The following is a 26,837-nucleotide window of genomic DNA, read 5'->3' as shown; positions in this document are numbered from 1 at the left end:
TCGGTTAATTTATTCTCGAATTCTAACCTATTTATAAGAAGGAACTACTTAAGAAGTTAGCTTTCCCTACTTAAAGGAGGGAAGGTTTAAAAGACCCTCTTCTAGCAGCCTAAGGAGACGGCCTTCTTTAGTACGTATAACCTAGTTACCTAGGCCCCCTAGCTTTATATAAGCTAGGTTAATAATAGGACGTACGAATAAGGGGCCTAAAGACTATTAAATATAAATACTATAGCTAAGGAAAGACTAAGAGATAAATTTCTAGACGAACCCTTAAACGGCCGGACTAGCTATATAAGGAAATTTAAGTTAACTAAACTAACGTCTCTAAGAACTAAGAAAGCTTTATTAAGGTAATGTTTTTTATAGACGCTTTTTTAAGGATAGTTTTCCCTTATTTCTTATAGACCTACCTAAGTAAGTATAACTAGTTTACCCTCTAAGACTTTATTAACTAAATAAAATTATACTTTAGCTATAAGGTAAAGAAGATATAGTTTAATAAAAAGCTATTTATAAAGGATATCTTAAATTAGCTTTAAAAAAGGGGTATTTTACCCCTCTTATTAGCACTAAATACCTAAGCCTAGAACGGAGGGGTAGAAAGATTAGGGGGTGCTATAATAAAAAGGGCCTATATAATAAGACTTACTATAAAGCTTCCCTATAACCTTTAAAGGGAAGTCGTTAAGACCGCTTATTACCTTTAGAACTAGACCCTAAGGGACCCTAGGGGCCTAAGGGACTATAGGGACTAAAAGACCCTTTTTAAGACTTAAGGAATATACTAGAAATCTCCCCTTAAGCTCTTTATAAAGAAGAGGGCCTCGTTAGCTTACCTTTATACCTATAAATATAAGGTATATACTATAACTACCGATATATAGCTAAAAAGGAAGAAGAAAAGAAAGCTTAATCCTAGAGCCTTTATTAGTTACCTCGTTAGCTATAATTCTATAAATATCTTCTAGATCTAGATTCCTCTTTTATAAAAGGTTATTTCGACTAAGGATATAATTTTCGATAAATCTAGCTTCCTTAATAGAAAGAAGGATTAATAGCCCTTCTTACTCTTATAACGTTAGCTAATTTATAAGATCTAAATTCCCCTTTCTTAATAGTTTTAAGAAGAGGTCTTAGATAAGGAAATAAAAGAAGAAACTAATATTAAAATAGTTAAGGATAACGCCGACTTTAAAGAAGAGAAAGCTACTAGATTAAATAATCTAAACGAAGAAAGAGACTATAGGAAAGTAGTAGAGCTAAAATACGCCTACGTCCCTATACCTCCTCCTAAGTAAGAAGAAGATCTAGAAGCAGCTTTTTTAGTTAGTCTTCCTATCTCGACCCCTAAGGGGGTAGGAAAGGCACCTCTCTTAAAGGATTACTTAGCTGCCTTTTTATCCTTGCTTTAAGAAGTAAAGGAAGGTATAGGGCCTAATATAAAAGAAGACTAACCTCTCCCTTATTTTAATTGTTTTTCCGACTTTTATCTAACGCCTATAAAAGACAGTTCCTATAAAGTATTTATAGTAGGCCGACTCTTTAAGCTATAGCTATTAGTAAGGAAGGTATATAAAATAGACCTCTTAGACCTACTAGTAAACTAAAAGTAGCTAGAAAAACACCTATTTAAAAACTAGTTTTTCTAGGCCTAGAAAGACTACCTAGCTTTATACGAAGAGATAGGGTCTTTTAAAGAGGTCCTTAAGGAAAAAGTAAGAGGAAAATAGGTCCTTAGCTATATATAGGTCTTTATCTATAAGACTAATAAATATAGCTTCCTTTAAAAGTATAAGGCCTAGCTAGTTATCTATAGGAATTAGTAGGAAAAAGGGGATTTACTTACTAAGGCAACTACCTTAATAGGGATATCTTTTCGGACCCTTATAGTAATAGTAGTAGAATTTAACCTCGAACTTAACTAGATAGATATAGTAAACGCCTTTATTAACTGCCCCCTTAAGGAAGAAGAAGTTATCTATATACGCTTTCTACTAAGCTTTTAATAGCTAGGAAAGGTTCTATAGCTTAGGAAAGCTTTATACGGACTATAAAGATTACCCCTTCTTTAGTAATAGTATTTAATAGGTTCCCTTAAAGCCCTAGGCTTTATAAAAGTCCCTTAGGAACCGTGTATAATATAGAAGGGTAAAATTATAGTCTTCTTCTACGTCGATAATATTATCTAGGCCTACCTAAAAGAGGAAGAAGTAAATACTAGGGAGGCTATATAAAGCCTATAATAAAAGTATAAGATAACTAAGCTAGGGGAGCTAAAGTAGTTCCTAGGGATACGAATCCTTTAGAATAAGTCTTAATAGACTATCTAGCTTACCTAGGACGCCTATATTAATAAGGTCGCTTATAAATTCCTCCTTAATTCCCTTAATAAGAAGCTTCCCTCTACGCTTATATTAAACGAAGAACTTTTGCCTAATCCGTTCTTTTAAGCTAAGGAGTAAGAGAAACACTAATATTAATAGATAGTAGGCTCCTTAATTTTTTTTTAGCTATTTTTACTAGACTAGATATCTCTTTTATAGTCTCCTAGCTAGCTAAGTATAACTAAAATCCTAGCCCTAAGCACTAAGAAGTAGTAGGCCGAGCTATCCTTTATTTCTATTTAACGAGATTATATAGTCTACGCCTAAGAGGGTAGGGAAGGAAACTAGCTGCCGAAATCTTCCTTTATTTAAGTGATTTATCCTTTATAGATAATTCCTTAAATAGAAAGAGCTTATAAGGGTATATTATATCCCTTTTTAGAGGAACTATAACTTAGAAAGCTTTAAAGTAAGCTACTATTACGACTTTTAGTATAGAGGCAGAGCTACTAGCTCTTTTAAAAGCTTTAAAAGAAGCTATTTTCCTTAGCCGGCTACTAATATCTTTACGACTATAAATTCTAACCCTATTAGCTATAGAATATAATAATATATAGACTATATAGATTCTTATATAGGAATATAGTAAGCTATCGACCTAGCTATAGTATATTAATATCTACTAGTATTAGTTACGCTAGGAGGTTTAAAAGGGACTTATTTCTATCTATTAAGTTTTAATAGTATCGATAAAAGTAAACGGTCTTATAAAGCCCTTACTAATATAGAAGCTAGCTATCTTTTTATAGTAAATTAAGCTAGAAAGCGTCTATAAGAAGCTATCCTTAAAGGCCCGCCTTAAAAGTCTATAAGAGGAGCTAATAGCCTATACTATAAGAGTCTAGGCGTTGCCTAGACAGTTAATAAGTGTGGTTAATTGACAAGCTAGGCAGCTTAGTCAATTCGTTACCTTTTATCGCGTGCGTGCAACACGCCGTACGTGGCAGAGGGGGGTAGTGGCGCGACCACAGCCTGTGCCCTCTTGGGTCTACTCCATGACATGTTGACTAAGCTACCTACTGGTCGTAGGTTCGAGTCCCCGTGCGTGAGGCCAGACAGGCGCGCATGCATACGGGCGCCGCAGCCTAGAGGCGTGTGCATGGCGCAGGCAGCGGGGGATCTCAACCTAGGCTAACAGGTGGTGCGGCACCTAGGGGTAATGGCCTATCAACGAAGGGAGTGACGGAAGAGAGCGCGGGAAGAAACCATGTATAAGAGTCTAGGCGTTGCCTAGACAGTTGATAAGTGTGGTCAATTGACAAGCTAGGCAGCTTAGTCAATTCGTTACCTTTTGTCGCGTGCGTGCAACACGCCGTACGTGGGCAGAGGGGGGTAGTGGCGCGACCATAGCCTATGCCCTCTTAGGTCTACTCCATGACATATATAAGAAGGTAATATCTATAGCTAAAGAAGAAGGAAGAGGTTATCCCTTTAGAGGGCCCCTTATTTTAATTAGGTTTCTCTCTTTAAAAAAGGCCCTCTTTCTTATAGGACTTTTCCCTCCTTAGGCCCTTATTCCTTAAGTAGGTCTAAAAGAGCCTAGGGACCTAAAAAGGCCCCTACTTTCCTTAAGTAAAGGGATAAGTATAGAGCTAAGAACCTCCTCTATACGCTTACTAGCTTAAAGCCGTATTAGCTATACCCTTACTATAAGGGCAGGCTATAGCTAAGGGGGTATATCGCGAAGCATAGCTTAATTTCGTAGTTCTTAGAGATATCTCTTAGTAAGAGGGACTAAGGAAGCTAAAAAATAGTTTTAAGGAAGGAGCTAAAAGGAGGTATAGAGAGAAGGGTAGGGGTAAGAGGGGAAGCAAAAGTAGCGATAGCTTCCTATAGAGGTAGCGAGAAATAAGACGGATAAGCCGGCAACGGCTAGAATAGAGGGGAAAACCTAGTAAAAAGCTTAGTAGTTAAGAGGATATTAGTAGCTTCTTTAAGTAGGATCTTCTTTATTAATCGAGATACTAGACGGGTATAAAGAGGGGCGTTAGATAGAAGAAAGAAGGAGAATTAAGGCAATATAATAATTATTCCCCTACTATAGTTGCTACCCCCGTAAGAATTATATATCTCTGCCCTGCCTATCTTACCTCTTACTTCTACTTTTACCTTCGTGCATTTTATATATACTTCTTATATCTCTCTTCGCGAGAATAGTAGGCAGGGTATACTTAGGTCGGCGGTAGTATAAATAAATTATATTAGCCCTTATAGGCGCGCTAAAGGGCATATAGATTAAGCTTAGTAGGCCTTTTTTTATAAGGTCTTAACTACTAAACGGTTGTCCTTATAAGTAGAACTAATCGTCTTATACGTATCTCTAATCGCACTTACGCCCTATTTTTTAAGATACGTACTAGCGCCAGCCCGCCCCGCCTACTTATACCGCGCGAGGCTGGCAAGTATCCGTATCGCCTAAATGCCCGCACCCGCGCTTGCGCCCGCCCGCATATATCACAACGTACTTTTAGCTATATTACGCATGCCTCTTAATTCGCTTAAATAACGTATTTCCGAGCGTTAAGCTCGAAGTTATAATAATCGGCCCGTTAATTAATCCGGCTCCTCCTCTAGCCCTTACGGCTATATAGGCGGCAGCGTAGCGAGAGCTTTAAAGGTTATGTGTATATATATATGTGTGTGTGTGTCGGCGAGTGTCTTGCGTTATATGGCTAAAAGTGCGTTGTGATATGTGCGGGCGGGCGCAAGCGCGGTTGCGGCGGGCATTTAGGCGGTACGGAAACTTGCCAGCCTCGCGTGGTACAAGTAGGCGGGCGGGCTGGCGTTAGTATGTATCTTAAAAATGGGGCGTAAGTGCGATTAGAGATACGTATAAGTGCGATTAGTTCTACTCAGCCACATTGACCCACCTTTTGGTAGGCTGAATAGTCAGAGTGGTAGGCGCGTTAGTCAGGCCCTACCAAGAAGCTTCATCGACAGAGCCAAACCAAGAGCCAAACACATGCTTGTATACAGCAGCACCTGATGGCCTACGTTGGACCGTCTCCTCGCCGTGAGAGCATCCGGAGAGGCAAATCTACAATGGCGGACAATTGGACATATCTCATCACCGGTTCCAACAGAGGTAAGAATAGACGGACTTGCGTGCCGTCGCATATTATCTCGCGACCCTGCCTCGGGATCACTCGCGCCATGCCCATGCAAACTCCGGGAATGAGCGAAGCTCAAGTCGAGCAGGCATCGGCAAGCAGATGGTGGCAGATCTGCTCATCAGACCTGCCACAACGGTCGTCGCCACGGTGCGCAACCCGAGCGCAAGCACATCGCAGTCGCTCAAAGCCCTGCCAACGGCCGCCGGGAGCAGGCTTGCCATCCTGGCCGTCGACGAAGACACCCCAGAGATTGGGTACAGTTCGATACCGAAGCGCGCCGCCGAGGCCGGCATCGATCGCGTCGACGTCGCCGTTGCCAACGCCGGGGCATCGGGCAGCTTCGACTGGGTGCTGGAGACGGATCCCGAGGAGGTGCGGCGCTGCTTTGAGGTCAATAGCATCGGCCCGTTCAAGCTGTTCCAGGCCTGCTGGCCGCTTCTCGACAGGAGCGACCCTGCTCTTGGCCCGGGCGGAAAAAAGTTTGTCCTCGTGACGAGCTTCGTCGGCAGCATCGCGGGATTGGAGGCCGAGAGCTTCCCGTCTGCGGCGTACGGAATGAGCAAGGCGGGCGCCAACTGGATGGCGAAAAAGATGAGCGTCGAATTCAAGGACAGGGGGCTCAAGGTCGGCATAATTCATCCCGGGTAAGTTGGTCGTCGGCTAGAGGGAGGATGGTTGCCACGGGCACTGATGGGTTGCTCATGTTCGTCGCTCGCTGACAATTGAGCGGAGTAGATGGGTGAGGACGGACATGGGGCAGTCTCTTGCGGATGCCGTGGGGTTGGAGCAGCCGCCGATGACGATAGAAGACAGCAGTCGCCTTGTTCTGGAGCAGGTACGCGTCGCTGATCAGCATTCACACCGAGCGACTTGATCATGGCTTTTTGCCCATGGTGTCTTTTGGGTCGGACTGCAATTGGATGCCGAGTGGTATACACTGACCAGCCGCAGATTGACAAGCTCTCCTTTGACACGACCCATGGGAAATTCATCAATTTTGACGGCCAGGAGCTGCCCTGGTAGCTTGAGATTTGTTTTCGCCAGTCTTTGGACGCGTCTGATAATTACACGTTGGACTGTGTGCTTTGACAGGGTACAGTATCCGTACATTGGACCCAAGGACCGACGGACGCCTACCGTGGAGCTGTGACTAGTCAGGAGGAGCAAGCATCTAAGGCTAGTGATTGCCCAATGGATTGCAGCGGTCGTCGTACGTACTCCCTAGTGCAAGGACGCATGAGCAGGGGGCAGACAAACTCGGTCAAGCACCCACTGTCGGTCTACTATAGGAGACTTCTACGCGTGCCAAGAGACGGAGAGAGGGAAAAGGAAAGAAATTGTTAGGAGAGAATGTGCCGGGCAAGGTGGAGTCGAGTCGATGCGAAACGTGGCAGATTTGATTGGGGGTGCCGGGTACTGAACAATTGCAATAAAGGACAGGGACATCCCGCACATGGGTACGGAGTATGTATTTGAATATGAGACAGGTGCTGGAAAAGAGTGGAATTGCTGAATGGAACAGGCAGACTTCTAGTGTTACACGGTGAGACGGCTAGCAGAAGCGTCGGTCCGTGTTGTGTGCCGTTGGTGTGGCCTCGGGTTGCACGTCACTTTGTGCGAAGACGGCGGGGGGAAGGAGGGGAGGGGGGGGGGGTAAGGAGTGAAAGGGTGCGGAACAGTAGCCATGGCTTATCGGACAACATTAGTTGCTATTGACTCATAATGCTCCAGCTCACATGGTGCAGCTGCGTGGCATGAAGAAGACGAGCATTTGCGGTTGGCGGTAAGTAAAGGCCGGCAAAGGATAAGAGTAGATGGAGGATCTGCAGACCACATTACATGTAACCTCCCCCTATCGGGCCCCGGGAATACGAGGCCCATGCACGGCACATCTCGAAGGCAGGTCGGGTCGTATCGAAAACGACGGGTGACACGAGCCGTGCCTTATCATCTGAGCTCGACAAGAGCAGTCATGTTATGTTATGCACAAATCACGCACCAAACCCACGTTGCGGGAAGGGACCCGAGGGACGGAATCAACAACTTGACAGAACGGGCCGGTCAAGCTCGGCCTGACAGCACCGACAGGACGTGGCGGGCCCCCTTTTTGCAGGTGGAGCAATGTGAGGGGTGTCTGTCGTCTCGGGTCCGCCGACACGGAGGAGAGGGTGGAGAGGGAAGGCTGTCGGGGGCTCCGGCCGGAATGTCGGGGCCAAAATGTATGAGCCTCTTAGTCACCCGAGATGGCCTGACCCGGTACCTCTCTGTATTACCTAGGTTCTTAGATACATTCCTGCCTTCTGTCACGACGCAATGTAGCGCTACAAAGGCGGGGTTACTAAGACGGCCATGCCCTGAGTTGTGCATCCCTGGCTTGTGCCAGTGTTGTTTATGAAAAAAAAAGTGACGACGTCGAGGTTGCCGGGCCTACGGGCGTGTCAAGCCACGGGCCAATGGGGTTAGAGGCTTTGTACTGTACATGCTGCCAGTCGGCCAAAGAAGTGCTCTAGCTGGTACAAACGGCAGCTGGTAGCCCCAACGCGTGTGGGTACCTTGGTGAGTTAGTTGTAGGACCGTACTCCGTGCTCCGTACCCCGTAAACGAGTTCCTTTCAAGGAAGCTGAAGCTTTCCGCTCGGTCTCTCTGAGCCCCTTGCTTGCGGCACCCTGTTCCTGTCACAGCCCAACGTGGGCCACAGACCAATGTGTAGGAATGGAGGTTGGGCTCACGCCCACACGGACCGACAGGCGCGCCCCCTTAGCTCCGGAAGCGGCGTAGAGACCCTCGACAAATCCGGAGGCACCAAATGCGGCAGTCAACCTATGGGACGCCAAGGAGGTCACCAGATAGATCTAGGTAGCCGTAAGCAGCCGGATTAATAGGGAACCCTATTCCCCGCCGCACTTCGTGTATATATATAAAGTCACCCCCACGGTCTGCCCTTTTCGGGAAGGACAGCGCAATCTACACCCTCTTTTCTCAATGCAAAGACCCAATATTAACTAGTGATCGTTCCATCCACGGCTACTCCCTCCCCTCCCCAGAGTCCACCGGCCGGAAGATCTTGACTCATGGCGCGGTGAGAGAGGCGATATGTATAAATATAGGGCCCATGCCATAGTCCGCCATGGATACCGTACGGCGGAAGAAAGAGGCAGACTTGTGAAAGAATTGGCCATTGAATTCCCTGTCTACTTCAAGCATGCAATGAACAATTGTTGGAGTACCCTGCCTACCGAGTCTTCGTACCCGTTTTGGAGCGTCACGGGAGAGCCACAGCCCGGCGCGTGCGACACCCAAGCCGCGTAATCCGTCGTATTCTAGGGGGCACCAGCGGGCATTAGCAGTTGTCGCCAGGTGTCTTGGGAAATACTTGCTGTGTCCGCCCGTGCACGAGCAGGCCAAGGTACCACCCAGGTACTAGAGGTGAGGCTGGACGTTGCAGGCGTGCTGAGTGGCTCCTCTCCTTGTTAGTGGCTAAGGTAGGTAGATACTATTTTTGGAGCGCGCAAACCCTTTGTATCTGGGACCTGCGAGCTGCGACAGGCCATTGAAGGAGACTGGGTCGACTACGGTTCGCCTGCTCTCCAGTATCATGTCACGAGTTTCAAGGTGAGTAGGGACCACTCGTAGGCCCAAACTGCCACGACGCAGATTGCTCGCAGAATGCATAGAAAAAGACCAGCCCGTGGCAGCCACGCGCAAGAAACGGGGCCGCGCCGTAGTGAGCGCCAATCTCTCCAGGCGATCTACAGTGCGGAGCCACTAAAGCGAAGAGTGGGTCACTACTCCGACCACCCCCCCCCTTCCTTCATCTTCCACTACCAATCAGCCAGCCGCGAACCGCTGCCAATTTCGGGCTTCCCCTTTATTTTCTTCCTCACTCGTAGCATTCTTCCCAGCTTGCAGCAAAAAAGGGGCCCCCGTCACGTCAGACCCAGGCCAAGGGTGGGGTGGGGGTGTGCAGCAGCGAAGACGCGGCTTGCTATCATCAGCTGTACCGTCACGACTGGCGGGCTGCCGGCAGATGCCAAGTACCTCGACTAGAATCTGTACTTGGTGCCTGGACACACAATTTCCTAGACAACACTTCCTCGCTGCTGCCGGCGCCGCCTTTCTCTCGCCAGTTTTCTTCCTTCTCCTCCCCTCGCTCTCTCTCTCTCTCTCTCTCTCTTAACTCTCCCTTCCATTTCCCGTCCCCTCCTCCTCCTGCACACCCAGGCGCCCCCGCTTCACCACCCCCCTCCTCTCTTCCATTTCCGCGCGCTTTCCTCCCCCCACCGCAACCTCCTTGTCTGTTCGTCGCTCCGGGGAGATCTTTTACGATTCGAGGTGGGCAATCTCAACCTCAGCATTTCGTCGACACACATACACACACCGGCTGTGCGTCCGCCTGCTCCTCGCTCGTCGGCAATCGATTCGCTCGCTTGTCTCTCCTCGTCAACCGCGCCTCTCCCACGCGAGTGCATGTTTGCCCACTCGTTCCACCTGGCCTCACCATCATCTTCCCGCCGACGACGCCCGCCTCCCGAGCAAGAGCAAAACCTCACCCGCCCTCAATCGCCTCGGCCCTGCCCTAGGGCCCTGCCTCTAGGTTGATCTTGGCTTCTCCCACATTTGCTTCGAGGCAGCTCGACAGCAGACCACTGTCCAACCACCAGGTACTAGCCATCCAGGCTGTGCCGACTTCCGCCCCTCTAAAAATGATAGGAGTCAAGCTGTCGGGCTCAAAACGAGCAATGGCCATGCGGAGTCCCTTCTCAAAGGCCCTCTTGGCCGCCCTGTGCATGCTGCTCGCCCTCATGGCCATGATGCACACCGAAACCGTCGTCCCCGTCCGCGCCCATCTCTTTGGAAAGGCTGCCATCAAATCTTCCCTGACCCAGCAGCAGCGGCCCCTCGAGCCTCACACGCCTCCTTTTCCTCAAGGCCCCTCGGACGCTGCCGAAAAGACCCCCGATCCCGCTCACATCATGAACTGCAGCGTCGACACGCCCCATCTCTCCGAGATCAAGCAGCGCTACGGCCTCGAAGATAAGTTCAGCTACATGAAGCGCTACGTTCGCTTCACCCGCAGGCAGGGCCTCGACCGCAAGAGCATCACCAAGCTGCCCCAGAACCTGCTGCCCTCGACGTCCCTCAAGACTGTCGACGTCAACCAGCACTATGCCAGCGACGTCTGCGCCGAACCCCTCGACGTCCAAGTCCCTGCATCGGGCCTGCCCTCGACCGTCAACGCCTCCGACTTCATGTTCGGGGTCTCCACCACCTATCAACGCTTTATGGACTCGGCGACGACCCCCATTAACGAGTGGATGTTTTGGCTCACCGACGGCCGCGGCCACTCCAACGGCGGCAAGCTGCTACTCATGCTCTTAGACGCCAGCGACAACGAGCTCCAGGAGGTGGCTAACCTCCTCGGCGACGTGGGCATCGATGTCGACGTCTATCACTCCGACTCGGCCGTCGAGATGGCCGTCCGCTACCTGACGCTGGTGCCCACGCTGTACACGCACGCCGATGCACACAAGAAGAAGTGGCTCGTGACGTGCGACGACGACACCTTTTTCCCGAGCATGCACGCCCTCATCAACAGGATTAACGGCTACGACCACACGAGGGAAATGTATATTGGCACCCTCTCCGAGGACGTCGGCGCCGTCGAGCGCCATGGCTCCCAGGCCTTTGGCGGCGCCGGGGTCTTTCTGTCGGTCCCCATGGCCCAAAACATTACCGAGCGTTACAGCAGCTGCAGCACCGAGCAAAAGGTGCTTGAGTCCAACTCGGGCTGGGGCCCGCAAGGCGACATCCTCCTCCGCAAATGCATCTACGAAAACACGGAGACGCGCCTGACCACCGTTTGGGACCTCTGGCAACTCGACTTTTATGGCGAGCCCGCCGGCTTCTATGAGTGGGGGATCAAGCCTCTGTCCCTGCACCACTACCGAGGCGGCGGCTGGCATAAGGCCAAGCCCGGCCAGTTTACCAAGATTGCCCAGACGTGCGGCGAGGATTGCACCCTGCAAAGGTTCCAGACGGCCGACAACTTCATCATTTCGGGCTACTCCATTGCCCACTACCCGCAAGGCATTACCTTTGACACCAACCAGATGGAGTCAACGCTGTGGGCCGCGCCGGAAAACAAGGGCTGGAACCTCGACTTTATGTTTGGGCCCCAGCGGCCGGCTCTTGAGAAGACGGGCCGCAAGATTGCCTGGGAACTACAAGAGTCCGAGGTTCGGTCTGACGGCTCCGTGATGCAGACGTATACACGCAAGAGGAACGACCCTCGCTGGGTCAACAAGGATGGCCTTCCAATGAGCAACATTGATGGCATCTTTGAACTGGTCTGGATCCCATCATAGGCCTCTGGATTGCCACCTGGCTTGGCACATCTCACAATGATACGACCCCGGGTCCCTTCACCGGCAACAGGGCTGCAATCTGCACCCTGCGGATGAACAACGGCGCTCCGCGTAGTACCGGGCAAGCTTCAGTTTCGGCGCCGCCCATCTCCCACCTTTCATCCATCACCATCTTCCAACACGACCCAAAACCAGGTACAATCAACGTGTGCCAGGTCCAGGGCCTTGCGATTACCACCGAGACCGGGCTTGGTAGGCAAGGGCAGACTGAACGAAAACGAATATGCGTGGGGCTATCACGTGTGGCGAAATACGTCTCATGCTTGGACTCACTTGTACGAGTCACTCATCTTCTTTGACATTGGGAACAAGGCGTTCTGGCCAGCATGCCATATCCCCTTCATTCAGTCTTCCCGGCCAAGGCCATCCAGTTCTTTTGTTTTGGAGTCCCAGTGGGTCATGGGAACCGGTCCAACTTGACGGCTGCTTTTGCATTTGAACAATTCTGTGAGAATAGCCATTGTTCGCTGCCTTTATTTTTTGAGTCCTAGCATCAAGGCCTGTCGCCCGGGAGTCAAGGGAGACTCGGTGTACATACGGATCTAATGTATCGATCTACATGAGGCAGCGGGCTTTTGTTTTCCCCCACTTCTTTTTCTCTTCGACATAGAACATCGAGCAGCTAGCGAGTCAGCTCAAGCATCGGGCATTGGGGAGGCGAGGTTAAACACGATGGAAGCAACGCCGTATGTAGGAAACGCCTGGAATCCGGGCTGGCACTGGGTGGGCAAAACGGGGCTTCTTCAACGATGCGGCAGAGCCATTGCCACCTACCTGATATATCCATATTACATAGATGGAGGAAGAAGCGGAGATGAGCCCCAATCGTCAACAGAAACATTGGCCCCTCCCGTGTACCGAGATTACCCTCGATATTTCGCCGTGGACCATAATGATGTCCTCGGTGGTGTGGCACGGATCCTGCTTAGTCATTTGGACGCCCCCCAAAAGATCCGTCACCGCTCCGCCCTCCCAAGCCTGGCCATTCTCATTGAGCTTCAAGGCCCTCTTAAGTCGTTTGCTTGCTCGCCCTCCCCGCGACTAGACGCCACGCGGTGCGACTTGCGCCGAGGTCCCAGGCTCTGGGTCCCCGTCAGACGGCAACGCCGGCCCAAGGAATCCCGCCTGATCCCGTCCTCCATCGGCCTTTGATTCGCCATGTCGACGACGTGAGGTTTCCCGCAAACACTGTTCCCTCTAGCCGTGGGGACCTCAGACTGACGCATTCGACGTCGTAGTACGAGCAACACCCTCTCCCTACCGTTTCGCAGGTCCACGCACATCTCGCTCTCGTCGACGATCCGGCGGTATATCAACACCAAGTATGACCAGCACCCCGACATGTTCAAGCAGGACCTCGAGGTCGTCGACGCCCTGCGCAGAGATGCCGTCAACGTCCGCGAGCCGCACTCGAGCGGCATCAAGAAACTGCAGGCCTATGCCGGTCAGCTGGCCTGGGTTGGCGGCAAATTCCCCATTGACGTGCGTCGCCCCGACTCTGTCCTCGTGCGGATTGACTGACGACGGCGAATTCCTGTGAGCAGATCGGCGCCGAGTTTACCTGGTATCCCGCCCTCGGTTACAACACGGAACGGCCCATGGTCCGCAACAACCTCAAGTACGAGCTCATGAACGTACTCTACAACCTCGCTGCCCTCTACTCCCAGCTTGCCGCCAGCAGCCCCCGCGCAAGCCCCGACGGCCTCAAGGTTGCCGCCCACCATTTCAACCTCGCCGCCGGCGTCCTGTCGCACATGCAGACTGAAGTGCTTCCCGAGCTGAGAATGTCGGACCCGCCCGAGGACATGGACGCCCACACCCTAGAAGCTCTGGTGCAGCTGTTGTTGGCGCAAAGCCAGGAATGCTCTTGGCAGAGCGGCGTGATGAACGGGCTTAAAGACCTCAGCATCGCCAAGCTCGCGGCCCGGGTGGCGGATCTATACAACCTGGCCGCTGAGGCGGCCGTACGAAGCGAAGCCATCAGCAGCGCCTGGATACACCACATGACGGCCAAGCACCATCACTTTGCCGCCGCCGCCCAGTTTCGCGCCGCCCGCGACTGCCTCGAAAAGAGAAAATACGGCGAGGAGGTGGCGCGGCTGAGAGATTCTGTCGCGTGCGTGACCGAAGGCCTCAAGGAGACGAGGGGTGGCTATTTGAGCAAGCTCATCCTTGATGACCTCAACGGCCTGAAGCGTAAGGCCGACGACGACTTGAAGCGGGCGGAAAAAGACAATGACATGATCTTTCTCAGTACGTTGGCCGAGCCAGCTGCACCGGTCCGTGGCTAACAAGGCAGATCCGGTGCCACCCAAATCTGAGCTCAAGATCTTAGATCGGTTCAACATGGCCGAGGTCAAGGTGCCGCTCCAGGTGGCCAACCCATACGATTACCTGGGCGACAAGGCAGAGTTCGGGCCTGCCCTGTTTTCTCGACTCGTTCCCTTTTCCGTCCACATGGCCATTTCGATCTACGAAGAGCGCAGAGACAGAATAGTGAACCAAAACATCATCCAGGAGCTGGAGGCGTTGACGGAAAAGGTCCACACGTTGCTCTCCTCCATCGGTTTGCCGGGGTCGCTCCAGGCCCTGGAAAAACCGCTCGGGCTTCCGCCGAGCTTGGTGCAGCACGCCGAGGAGCTCCGTCAGGGTGATGCCATTGGCAGGGTCCACAAGAGCCTCGCAGATATTGACAAGTTGCGAGCGGCAGACTTGGCCATCTTCGAGGCAGGAATGGCGGCATTGACGGCCGAGCGTGACGAGGACGAGAGGTTAAAGGCAAAGTACGGAACAGACCGGTGGACGCGCCCAGTCAGCCTGGGAGACCCTCAGGGAGCCAAGCTGTGGAGCCACGCGAGTGAGATTGAGGGCTATTTTCAGAGCAGCGTCAGCAGCGACAGCATCGTGAGAGACAAGTTTGCCGCCAACGAAGGCCTGCTGCGCGTGCTGTGCGGGCCGGACCGCGGGCTGATGGAGTTTGTGCCGTCGAGCACGCAGAGGGAAACGAGCGACGAACTCAAGTCGGCGGTGGGCAGACTGCGCAGCGCGTACAACGACGTCCTCCGTCTCGAAAGCAAGAGACGGAAAAGGGTGGAACGGCTGCGAGAGGATGCACGCAGGGACGACATCAAGCCCGACATTCTCCGGGAGGCGGCGCGGCTGGAGAGAAGCTACCCGACAACGGCGATTGTCCCCGCGCACTTTGAGGATTTCTTTGAGAAGCGGCTCGACCGGTTGTACGAACCCGAGCTTGACAACATTGGCAACGAGGCCGCGGAGCAGGAGAATCTGCTGGCTCTGGTAGAGCGGGCGAACCGCGAATTCGACTCACAGAGGCGCAAGGTGGGAGACCGCGGGCTTCGCGAGCGCGAGCAGGCCCTGCAGCGGCTGGACAGCGCGTACTTCAAGTACAAAGAGATTGTGAACAACCTCGAGGTGGGGAGGAAATTTTACAACGACCTCAGCAAAATTGTCGGGCAGGGGTTCCGAGACGTCGTCAAGGGGTGGGTGGCGCAACGGCAGATGGATGCGCGAGCCCTCGAAGAGTGAGTTGGCCCTATCCTCGTGCGTGGGCCGCTGGTGGCCGGAGGAGTCTGCTAACGACGACGTCTTGCTAGGGAATTGAGCATGCCGCCCCTCTCGAACCTCAACCTGTCTCGCAACCACACAGCCGCACGCGGCACTCAGGCAGCGACCATGCGGTCGTACGAGCCGACCCAACCACCGCGATTCGTTCCCGAGCCCATGTCGCCGCGACAGGCGGCGTCGATGCAGCGCCCCGTGCAAAGCCCTGCGGAGGCGACGATTCAGTCCTGGGCCGCCGGGGGCGTCCAGCAGCCCCAGCCGATGGCGGTAGCCCCGAACCCGATGGGCGGGGCTGTCTGGAGCCCGGCGGTGGGGATCAAGTTTGGCAGCGGGCCGGAAACGACAGAGGGACAGGGACAGGGCCAGGGCCAGCCTAGCAAGGGAGGGCCGCTGGGCGGTACGTGGGATCCCAGTGCGGGCATCAGGTTTGGCTGAGCCGTGCCATGCGTCGGGTGTATGTCCCGAGGTCGACTGCACGTGGGCACATGAGGGCGAAAGCACTACGCAGGCCCAAGGAAGACGATGCCTCCCTCCTCCATACCCCTCTACTTCTCTCTCACCCCGGCTACAAGAAGTCTTACAAGGCGCTCACCGGCGGGATAACAGGCTTCGACCTGTTCATAGAAGCGATGCACGACAGCGAGAGGGACCCAGCCAGGCAGCAAGTCAGCTCAAGAGTTAAGGCGATGTATTCTCGAAATGCCTGAAAAACAAAGGGCAAGTACAAACCCCACAAGGAAGAGGAGAGATGAGTTTGAACACGTTTCAAGCACAGGACTTGTTCTAGGGCTGGTCGGGTGAGCTTGAAGGGTATCAATATGCAAGTGCAGGATGACAGAGGGCAAGGCTATCTATCGATGAGCAAAGGGAGGAGATCAAGAAGAGAGATGATTTCAAAAGGTTTCGAGGGCTTGGCATCATTCAGAGGCCAAGAGTTGCTAAGAATCGGTTCGGTTGACGCCATTCACCTTTGGGGCGGCAGCGCCGCTGTCGTCGTCTATAGCCTTCATCTGGGCATTCATGCGGCCAAACTGCCACTCGGGCAGGGTGATGCCCGTCTGGTCGTGGATGGTGGTCATGAGGGGCGGCAGCATCTGATAGACGTTGCGCATGGCGTCGAGACCGTCGCTGGCAGCAGCAGCGTTATTTGCGGCGCCCGTGTTCCAGATACTAATCTTGGGCTCGATCGAGGCCGCGGATGGCGTCTGCGTTTGCCCTGGCCAGCTCAACATAGGTGCTCTTTTCGATCATGAGGTACTGCAGCAGGCCTTGGGGCCCGCCAAAGGCGTTGGCGAGCTTGGCGTAGGCGTCGGCCATGCAGGCGAGGGCTTCGGCGTCCTTTTGCTTGCCCGAAGCGGCGGCGTCGGAGGCTTTTTCGGCGGCATAGGCGGCGGCATCGGCGTCGGCGCGGACCTGGTATGCGCCGGCGTCGACGGCTTGCTGGCGGCTCTCGCGGGCAGCGGTGGCGGCGACGACATCGAGGGCGCGCAGGCGCTCGAGCTCAGCGGCGGCGCGCTTGAGCTTGACGTCGCGCTTGAGGTCCTCGTCGCGCGACTCGAGGGCGCGCTCGGCCGAGACGCGGGCAATGTGGACGTCGCGGTCGAGGCCGGCTTGGGTCGTGTTGAGCTTGGCCTCGGCCTGGGCGCGCTCAATGTCGCGATCCGTCTTCTGAACGGCTGTCTCGGCGTTGATCTTGGCAATCTCGCGGTCCTGCTGGCCGCGGCGCTGGGCCTCGCCGACGGTGCCGCGCAGCTGGGCATCGGCGACGTCGATGCGGGCTTGGTTGGTGGCGCCCTCGTGGGCCTTGCGCGAGAGCGACTCAAAGTAGACAGATCCAGGCGCGTCCTTGAGCTCCTTTACATTTGCGTTGTAGATCTTGAGGCCAAACTGGTCCAGCTCGGACTGGATGTTGCGGAAGATGCGGCGCTTGAAGACGTCGCGCTCGGTAAAGATCTCCTCCATGGTCATGCTGGACACGAGCACGCGCGTCTCACCCTCGATGATGCCCTTGGCAATGTTGGCCACGTGCGCCGTCTCGTCCTTGGAGCCGGCCAGCGCCGCCTTGCCCCCCTGCTGCAAGTGGCCGGCGGTGGCGAGCAGCATGGCGTACTTGACGAGGGAGTCGCCACGGTCCTCGACGTCGTCGAGAGACGCCGCCGCCTGGTTGCCGCCACCATGGCCGTTGCCCCTGCTGTGGTTGTTGCCGTTGCTCCTAATGTAGCCCCCGTGGGTACCGTCGGAACCCTTTGTGCCGGCGTCAACAGCACCGCCGGGGGCATTTGCGCCGCGGCGGTTGACGTCCGGGCTGACGGTGAAGACGACGGGCAGGGAGAACTGCAGCTTCTCCTTGGTCATGGCCTGCAGGTCCATGGCATAGTCGTGGGGCTGGACGCTGAAGCGTTTGCAGCGCTGAAAGGGCCAGACCCAGGCAGCCTTTGTGATGTGCACGCTGCGGATGCCCATGCCTGTAATGGCCAGGTACTCGTCCGGGTCTGAGATGCGGTACCTCATGGTTACGGCTGAGGAGGTTGTTGGGCGGTGATGGTACTCTTGGTGTTGATTGTTCAAGGGGTGACGACGAGGGGCTGGGGGAAGGAGTGTGATCTGTCGCATGTGATGGGATCTTGCACGAGAGAGATGCTGATATATATACTCTCTCTACCTTGCTCGCCTGTTGTTCGTGCAGCTATGTTCTCGGCTGTACGAGTACGAGTGCGCAAAAGGTTCCAGCTGTGTTCGGGGGCTGACGCCACCCTTGGGGAGAGGGGGAGGTTTATTTCGTAGCTAAGAGAAGCCTTATTCTGGGCACGGGCGTTGATAAGTGCGCACGTGTGTGGTGATGGATGTCCATGTTTTGTCGATGCCATGTGCGTGTAACAGGCCGTCATCTCAGCTCCCAGCTCCCCATCTCCCCGGATACTTTGCATCCCCTTCGAGCTGTCACTCCCCTCTAGGCAGACGCATTGGCCCCAGTCCGCACCGCCCTCCCCCTTTCATCGGGACCCTTCATTGGCGCATGCATACACATAACGGATCTGACTTGTCTCGGCTGCCTGGCTGGGGGCCCACGCAATGCACTCTTTTTCGCGAGGCGCACTCCCTCCACTCGTCGGTAGCTTTGTATTTGTCCGGCTGGGCACAGTAATCTAAATAAACGCGGAAGCATAGCCGGCGAGCGCGGCATTGACGCACCCTTGAGGCGGTTGATCAGGTGGGAATCTGGAGTGTGGTGTTGGCTCTTTGGTCGTTGGTTAATTACACCTAGTCACATATGTGCATACCCTTGGCATGGAAGGATGGAAGGACGAGAGAATCCTTGTCGACGCACCTTGTTCCCGTCCACCCGGCCTTTTGCGGGGGAGGCGGCGGCGGCGGCGTCATGAGCCAGCCCCTGCGAGGTGATTACTTACCGCGGGTCACAGTCGACGCCACAAATCAGGGCCCGGCGCCGTCTCGTCTCGGCTCGTCCCGTGACTGGATTAAGCACAACGGTCCTCGGCCAGCCAACCGCTCCACTGACCGACTACTCTCGGGCGTGCCCATGGCCCCATCTCGCCATCCATCATTCTGGTACCAGCGGTCTTGGCTTGGGCTCTGACACTTTCACAGGCCAACTTCATCATATTTATAAGTGCCCTTCTATAACTTTCTTGCCCACAACGTAGACAACGCCGGCCGGGTCCGACCCCACTCCGTCACCGGCGAAGAAAGCCCGGCTCGGGGCTCCACTACGACCCGGCCGGGCTCACCGAAACACTGTCACTCACGAGCCTTCTGCCGGCCGTCTTCTTTTTTTTAATAACGGTCCAGCATAGTTAGAAGTTCAGGTCCGCACCCTCAAAAGACAGGAGTCCGTTTGCCTCGCTTATTCTTAGTCCCGTCGTTTTTCTCTTGCTCCTCCCTCCTCGGCATCATGGCTTCGTCATCTTCCGAGCCTCCCCGCAACGCCCTCGTCTACTTCAGCACCACCAGCACCACAGGGCTGGCCCTCACCTCTGCCCCTCGGATTCTGCGTCGTCCGGATCGACGAGAGGGTAATTCCAGCGCCCAAGAACATTTGCGGCGTCACAAAAGTGGTCGCCGAGGGCCTGTGCTCCACGCCCAGACGTGCATGCCCGTCCTCGCCTGCGCACCACTCGCTTCTTCCCTGGGCCTGACGACGACAACGACGACGCCCGCCGCGCCAGCATGAGCGATGACAACCCCTAGCTGCTCATGTTCGCCACCCGGTCGCTACGAGTAGCCCCGTTTGCCCACCCTGGCTGTGAGCTCGCTCCGCCAGTCGTCGACCCGGGTCGCGGTCCAGAACGGCGAGCGTGTGCGTATTGTTGGCGAACGGCGGCTGTGCGTTCATCATTTACCTGGCCCATCCGATATCTGCGGCGCGGCGCATGGCACAGGCGGCAGCGGATTCGATGACTGTCGGCACCGGCGTCTACACCAAGCGCCGAAGGGGCGATCCACTTGCCATAGAAAGGGTTCGCCACGGCCTATACTAAGTCCACGGGGACGGTATATGGCAGGTGACGTGCGGGATTATGAGGACTATTACGGCGACCTATAGGTGAGTTAGGGTCAAAACCCATTTTGGGTGGTTTTGTCATGTTATTTGCTTGGCAAAAGTACAGTGCACGCTCTAGCAGACGGCACTGCAAGTGACTGTTATAATTGACTGTTGTTAAACATAACAGTCTTCGCGACATCGTCACTATTCACTGATACTCACAAATAGTAGGCGCACCCTACGCGGCTTAAGCCCACCAGTGATTCCTGCACACGAGTCTGCAGCATACGCACACTAATGAACGGATAGGGTAGCTTCCTTAAAAAGTTGACTAGTAGCGATAAAAGGACCTTTCTTAATGCATTAAAACACGCATGCTTTATGTGATTCGTTTGAACTAAAGGCCTTGCTACGCGGTAAAATGTGTACTAGTTTTGAGTCTGGTATCTTCGTGAGCCTATCTATGGATAGCGCGGGGGGTAACTACTTCTTTCTCAGCAACGAAGGGTGCTGGAATGCCAAATTCAACAAGAGGAACAATCCTTGCCTTCTTATACGAGCTCTCGTGTTTCTTGGACCCAACCGGGGCTTTGTTTTTTTGGTGGAATCGTGAGCATTTAAACAAAGGATGGATTACGAGAAGGGTCGCGTTAACACGATGCGCATGTAGGGCCCGGCTGTCCAGGACTTTTGCCGACCTACGGAGACTGGACGCGCCTTCCTAGGCGGCTTCCACGTCTGATTTGTGCTTAACAACGACGAACTAAAGCTTACGATAACATCGTTAGCTATATTTTTCGAGCTGTTGAAGAGCCCATTGCCCCGGGCCTGCAGCAATAGCCCGGGAAACCGTGAGGCAGACCCTGTTCTTTGGCCCATCTCTGGATGTCGCCATGCCTTTTGCTAGAGGCCTGACTTGCTGGCCCGCTTACGAGCGGCACGGGCACTTTTCAACGGTCTTGAGGGCATGCCCACTGATTTTCAGCCGTGCACTGGCAGTCTCTACCCGTATCTGCCTTTCCTAAGTCATATGGTGAAACACCGCCCCGCCCCCGCCAGATTGCAGTCGCGCAGACGGTGCTGAAAGTGGACAAGCAAAAAGTTTATGCGTCTCCCTGTCACCTCCTCTCAGAACTACCGTTGCACTATGCAAAGTAGGTTCGCGCACCCTAATTAACATATGAACGGTTAGTGTGCTCCATCTGCGCGCCGTCCAGACAGCTCCCTGCTATGAACTATGGGGACAAATTTATTTCTTCATGCTGTGGACTTGCTCATAATCAGGGACGCTGCCTGCCACAGCCGGAACTGTGGGCATCGCCACGGACGCCGTAACAGCTTCTAAGAATCGGCAGCTATACCCAAGCCTTGGCCCGGGCAGATGATGAGCAGGAATTAGTCGAGCTGCTGTAAGCATCCATGGCACCGTTGATTGCTGGCCCCTTTTTTTATGTTCCGTACCTCTTCTTAGCGGCGTGGAGTTTCCTTCACCTCCTAGGGAATTACGGAGTACATTAAAGCCGATCTCTTGTCTGTTGCGACTCATTAGGTCCTTGGAAATGGATCAACGATTGCGGAACCCGGCCTTCATGCACCATGCATCCAAATATTGCCGATGAGCCAGTGACTCGTATTCTTAGCAACCAGCTTCATTATAAACACCAGCCAGCAATATATAGTGCTTGATCAAGCCCTCTCGTTTCGTCTTCAGCCCTCCCTCAGTGCAGTCGTTTCTCCATGCCTTGAAATCTCAAAGGTCACACACTCTTTTCTGATTCATTCATTCATTCATACATCAAGACTTGAACATTTTGCTTTCTTCCCTCGACCTTGCACACACGATCTTTTTTTACTTAGCACACGGCTTACAATGCGCTTTGCCCTGTTCACCGTGGTGCTCCCGCTTGCAGCGGCCATCCCACCAAAACCGGCAGGCGTAAAGGATGCCGTTTCCCAAAATCGGACAAACTTGGAGGCCAATGTTTCCGTAACCCTGACAGGTCGGGAGGGTGAGCTTCCCAAAAACCTTACATATGAAGGGGAAACTATAGCAGTGGAACAAGTTGATGCTGTTGACCATGTGATATCACGACGGTACAATCCAGGCAGTTGGCAAGAGTGGCTAAACCGGAATCAATGGCGGTCTGGAAATCGGGGTCAGTCGCAAGGTTCGAGAAACAACGGCGGCTGGGAGCCTCAGGGGGGTCAGAGCGGCCAGAATTCTAGATCCTGGGGCGGCAGGGGGGAGGTCTTGACCTTCGCCGGCAACTCGGATGTCGACTACGAGGCGTTCAAACAACTAACCCTCAACTTACACAACATGGCCCGACAAAAGCATCCAGACACCGGCCCGCTAAGCTGGAACGAAGACTTAGCCGAAGACGCACGGAAATATTCTGCCGGCTGTGTCTATAAACATGGTCATTCTGATCTTGGGTCAGGCAAAAGATGGGGCCAGAACATTGCCTCTTCTCATACCGTCTGGAAGTGGACTAGCGGACCGAATGCTGGACAGCTTGTGCCCCTAACGGATGATCAGAAAAGGCCATTTTACAATGCCAACGAACAGATGAAAAGAAGCTTCACGCACTGGTGGGATTGGGAAAGGTTTCTTTATAACTGGTGGGATACTGCCAACGCAGCATCGCCACTTCAAACTTTCTCAGGCAATGGGAAGGATACCATGGACTCGCTACGGTCGAAATATCCCGGGGAAAAGATACCAGCTCAAGTCGGACATTTCACCCAGATTGTCTGGAGGGATACCACCGAGGTTGGCTGCTCCGTGACAGTGTGCCAGCCAGTCGATGGGGTTTCATTCAACCAAATTGGCGCGTATACTGTTTGCAACTATGCCGAAGCAGGTGAGCTACGGAACCCCCTTGGAGTGTCTTCTCCAATTGCTTCGTCCTTGCTCTAACAAAGTGGTGCAGGCAATGTACAGTGGTCACAACCGGCCCCAGGCACTAGTCGGTACGCTCTATATCAGGAGAATGTCAGGGTGCCTTCTGACTGGTCTGGATGGTGGAACGAGCTGTATACAACGAACTAGAGGAGCTGGCGCTTAACATTGTAGCTCTCAGACAGTAGTGAGAGCACAGTGGAAGGAAAAGGGGGTCTTGGAGAGGTGAATTGCGATGCATCTCTCGTTCTAGCTGTGTGAGACCCAAAGGGGCATTTATCTGCATAGATAATTACCTCGACGCTTAAGAAGGTTTGGTTGAGCAACCAACAACCAACGACTGGGGCTAGGCTAGCTAGCTCCGTGGCAATAGACGCTAGGCCGCCTTATGCGGGCTGCCGGCCGCTGAACTAACCGAGGTACATTTGTGATGGCACGATGCTTATCAAGGCTTTAGCGGGGCCCAAGGCGGTGGAAAAAATAAAAGGCTCCATAGTGAGGTGGGACGGTACGTATCCGTACAAGCAGAGGTTCGCACTATATATCTATGGGGACAAGTCTCACTGCACGTCCACAGGGCCCCGCCAACGGGCACTAATCTGGCTCCTGTCGTGCTTTGTGTTAGCATGCAGTCAGAACTCGTTAGTTCTTTCCCATGAGCCGTACGCAAACTCGCCCGCCACATTCTGTGGTGCAACAAGCAGTGCCCGGGGGACACTTGTTCTGTGGGCAAACAATGATGCATGAGGCATTTGGCTGCCACCGTCGGTTGCCATGTTCGCACACCACTGCTATGAAAATGCAATCCAGTAGTGGGCGTTGACCATACCTTTTTACACTTTGGAAATACTGACCCTGGGTTTTGCCAGACCTAGTCCGATAAGGCCGGCCAAAAACATGAGTGAAGCTTTCATATTGAGTAAAGATGTTTCGTGTAAATCAGCACGCTTGATCGAATGGTGGCTAGATGCCCAGACTGTGCGGTAGTTGCAATGATATTTCCGCATGGCTTGGGCACTTCCTTAAATAGTACTCTCGCGCCTCTGATGGCGGCGGCGGCGGCTAACCGGCACTGAGTGATCTCGCAGCAACGACCTCTTGTATAGCCATGACGTTGCAAGTACGCAATCTAGCCCCCAGCCAGCGGATGATAGCCCTAGTCTCTGCAGCCATTAGGCCGGCCACCTAAAGTTACTATACCTATGACCCACCTAGCGACTAGCAGTCGGCCTCCCTATCATGGCTTTATAAAGTTCGGGGGACCAAATTGGTAGGAGAGTGTGAGGTTTGGATAGCAAATGCCTTTATAGCTGCCCACATCAAGGTACAATATGACTTTCTGTCGAGGAATGGCAGCTGCAAGGCCAACTAACCGCGCGGACATCTAAGTTATCTTGCCAATACTCAATTAAAACGGTCAGCATAGTAATACCGCCCATCATTGTCCACACGCGCTGAAGAGGCCTTTTCAGCCCTTCCAATAGCCCATGTCCATCACAGAGCATTATGTGTCTCTGCAACATTCTCCATGCCGCCACCCCTACTATACACATGCTTTGCCCGTATGTCTCGGCAGGAATGACCCGAGCTTAGCACAAACGATGGATGGATTCGGGGGCGCTGGTTGATCGTCTAAAGATTTGCCGTGGGCCCGCGTGCCCTCGCCAACTCCCGGGCACCAATCAACCGCCAGGGGCTTCGTTTGTCACCTGCGTTTCCGACTTCGCATTACTCCCTAACACTCCAGTGATGAGATTTCACGACATAACTGGGCCATTCAAAACGCCGTCGGGGCAACGCCCCTCATCGCAAAGTAGAGGCGCACCGTTGAATTGACAGCCGGGTGCTCGTCTCTGCTTACAGGGCTGCGCGCACACATCTTACATTCGCGATGGCTTATGGCAGGGGGGGGAAGCGGTAAAGAAATCACCCAACAAGCGAAGCTGCGCACAGAATTTGTATGCCTCCTTTTTGCGAGGCGTTAATATGGATCAGGGCCTAGATATGGATGGATGTAGGCACCAAACTTTGTCCATTTATACTGAGTCTTGGGCTTATTTAGCGTTCTCACATAAGCCTAAATTAAGACTGAGAGAACATGGCCTCGGCTCCCTAGCAGGGAGAAAATACGTCCTCAGACCCAGAAGTTGATTAAGGTCTATGTCTCCCTCTGTCTCCTCGCCCTAAAAGATGAGCTTTTATAATTACCCCTCTTTCCTCCTGGTAGTCCCTTCTCTCTATAGTGGGCTTACTTCCTTCCTCACAGGGCATGGGGTCGTAGAAACTGATGAAATTGGACCACTATCCCACATCCCACGCCGCTAAGACGGTCTAATTTCAATAAGTTTTTACGGTAGCCGTCCACGATGAACTCGGCCATTGGCTCGAGCTGTAATTACTATGCGCTCCATGAAGATTGCGGCGGCTCAGGTGATATGAAGGACAATACATTAGCGGGCTAAGAAGGCGTCTGGTGGCTGTCCTGTCTCTCCAGCCTGGTCTGCATCCCATCAGCAACCAATCTTTTGAGCTATTCGAAGGATCAAGGCACAACCCACCGTAGCCACGACACTGAGCCTGGTGGCTTGGTGCTCATTCCCTTGGCGCACTGCAGCCCTAAAGCCAACCTTGCAGCAGTTTAAGGTGAATAGAATTCACGCCCGGTCACGAACACCGCACTTCGCACAAGCTGCTCTCCTCAATCCCACCACTAAGCCAATAAACGACGAGCCAAGCAGCCTACTACCCTTCGCCATCGAGAGAAGCCACAATGTCTCGTGGATCCATTCCATGCGTCGTGTCAAGTTCGCTAGGAATGCTACGCCACTCTCATCTTCTGCTTGTAAGCTCTCCGGAGTCCGTTGACTGGCAGGCGAGTCGTATAACCCCGCCGACTGGAGAGAGTGCCGCTCATGTCCGGGGCCATTCCTTGCAGTGCGGAATACCCTATTGTCCCATCCAGCTCTAGATTTAGTGGCCCTCTCGAGGGCTAGCATAAGGCCTGTTGGGGGAGCCTTTTCCTGTTGGAAGGTTGTGTGGCTACTGTTGAAGATTTTGAGGATGCTTTGGCTGGGAGGCTGCCGTCTACTGTCCTTGGCTGCTGTTACACGCGGCCGGCGGCTTGAGTCTATAGAGCTTGCTGGGCCCTGTTCGACACTGCCGGTCTTTGGGTGCACATCAATATAAAACATGACGCCGCTCCCATCAGACACGGTGCCGCAAATTCGGCATCGCGACGCAAACACCAGCAAGATGAAGGCCCAGATCTTTCTCTGTGCCACCCTGGTCTGTTTAGGCCTGGCCTATCCATTAGCAAACACCCTGGGTTCGAACGACGGCCAAAGCACCCTTTTGCCAGACAACGAACCAGCCCCATCTCGGCAACGACGAGGAATCCCGATTTTGTCTGCAATAATAGCCGGCTCCAGGTTTTTCTCCATCCTTTTTCGGATCATTTCCGGCTCTAAGACTATCGGTCATATGGCTGGTGCCATGTATGGTGTCCAGGTTTCCCATATTATCGCCATGCAGGCACTCAAGGCTGTTGGCACCAAGACTCTCGGGGCTCTTTCTGCTGCCATGAGGTCTAGCGCCTTCGCCAAGGTTGGCGCTGCTCTCACTGAGGGCGCTGTTGTCGCTGGTGTCACTGGTATCGCTGGTGGCGCGGCTAAAGCACTCATCACCGCTGGCTTCGACAACTGACTGGCGGAATTCGTGACACAGGCATCTACCTGCCCGAGTAGTAAGTACTCTTCACTTCAAGGTACCTATCCAATGCCTCGTACTAATGGCACCGCTCTAGACGGCGAGTTATTGCGATCAACCTGGAAAGACTCAACGGTCGGCCGGTTGAACCATTCCTGTATGAGGAGACCATCTGTGCTGTGCTATCAAAAACATGGCGTTTCCCGAGGTCGCCAA

At 53.2% G+C, this 26,837-nt stretch overlaps 7 protein-coding genes across 7 annotated transcripts; 6 read left to right on the top strand and 1 right to left on the bottom strand.

Moving 5' to 3' along the window:
* Positions 1 to 5,429: 5,429 nt before the first annotated feature.
* HRG_01646 (short chain dehydrogenase domain-containing protein) lies at positions 5,430 to 6,523 on the top strand (the record flags this gene model as incomplete). Its single annotated transcript, XM_044860117.1, has 4 exons — positions 5,430 to 5,472; positions 5,586 to 6,144; positions 6,236 to 6,335; positions 6,452 to 6,523. The coding sequence occupies 4 exons, from the start codon at positions 5,430 to 5,432 to the stop codon at positions 6,521 to 6,523; spliced, it is 774 nt and encodes a 257-aa protein (XP_044723750.1).
* A 3,680-nt stretch (positions 6,524 to 10,203) lies between these two features.
* On the top strand, positions 10,204 to 11,865 carry HRG_01645 (fringe-like domain-containing protein; the record flags this gene model as incomplete). Its single annotated transcript, XM_044860116.1, has 1 exon — positions 10,204 to 11,865. One exon carries the CDS (start codon positions 10,204 to 10,206, stop codon positions 11,863 to 11,865), a length of 1,662 nt encoding a protein of 553 aa, XP_044723749.1.
* Positions 11,866 to 13,083: 1,218 nt separating this feature from the next.
* Positions 13,084 to 15,945, top strand: HRG_01644 (BRO1-like domain-containing protein; the record flags this gene model as incomplete). Its single annotated transcript, XM_044860115.1, has 6 exons — positions 13,084 to 13,094; positions 13,164 to 13,407; positions 13,470 to 14,178; positions 14,225 to 14,945; positions 15,000 to 15,470; positions 15,543 to 15,945. 6 exons carry the CDS (start codon positions 13,084 to 13,086, stop codon positions 15,943 to 15,945), a joined length of 2,559 nt encoding a protein of 852 aa, XP_044723748.1.
* Positions 15,946 to 16,448: 503 nt separating this feature from the next.
* HRG_01643 (SPFH domain/band 7 family protein) lies at positions 16,449 to 18,021 on the bottom strand (the record flags this gene model as incomplete). Its single annotated transcript, XM_044860114.1, has 2 exons — positions 16,449 to 16,638; positions 16,682 to 18,021. 2 exons carry the CDS (start codon positions 18,019 to 18,021, stop codon positions 16,449 to 16,451), a joined length of 1,530 nt encoding a protein of 509 aa, XP_044723747.1.
* Positions 18,022 to 19,423: 1,402 nt separating this feature from the next.
* Positions 19,424 to 19,719, top strand: HRG_01642 (uncharacterized protein; the record flags this gene model as incomplete). Its single annotated transcript, XM_044860113.1, has 2 exons — positions 19,424 to 19,574; positions 19,616 to 19,719. 2 exons carry the CDS (start codon positions 19,424 to 19,426, stop codon positions 19,717 to 19,719), a joined length of 255 nt encoding a protein of 84 aa, XP_044723746.1.
* A 2,165-nt stretch (positions 19,720 to 21,884) lies between these two features.
* On the top strand, positions 21,885 to 22,934 carry HRG_01641 (cysteine-rich secretory protein family domain-containing protein; the record flags this gene model as incomplete). Its single annotated transcript, XM_044860112.1, has 1 exon — positions 21,885 to 22,934. The coding sequence occupies one exon, from the start codon at positions 21,885 to 21,887 to the stop codon at positions 22,932 to 22,934; it is 1,050 nt and encodes a 349-aa protein (XP_044723745.1).
* A 3,171-nt stretch (positions 22,935 to 26,105) lies between these two features.
* Positions 26,106 to 26,618, top strand: HRG_01640 (uncharacterized protein; the record flags this gene model as incomplete). Its single annotated transcript, XM_044860111.1, has 1 exon — positions 26,106 to 26,618. One exon carries the CDS (start codon positions 26,106 to 26,108, stop codon positions 26,616 to 26,618), a length of 513 nt encoding a protein of 170 aa, XP_044723744.1.
* Positions 26,619 to 26,837: the final 219 nt, after the last annotated feature.

The sequence above is a fragment of the Hirsutella rhossiliensis genome, assembly GCF_020360975.1.
Source record: "Hirsutella rhossiliensis strain HR02 chromosome Unknown scaffold00002, whole genome shotgun sequence".
Lineage (NCBI taxonomy): Eukaryota > Fungi > Ascomycota > Sordariomycetes > Hypocreales > Ophiocordycipitaceae > Hirsutella > Hirsutella rhossiliensis.
Note: the sequence above shows the minus strand (reverse complement) of the source record. Positions and strands in the feature narration are given on the sequence as shown.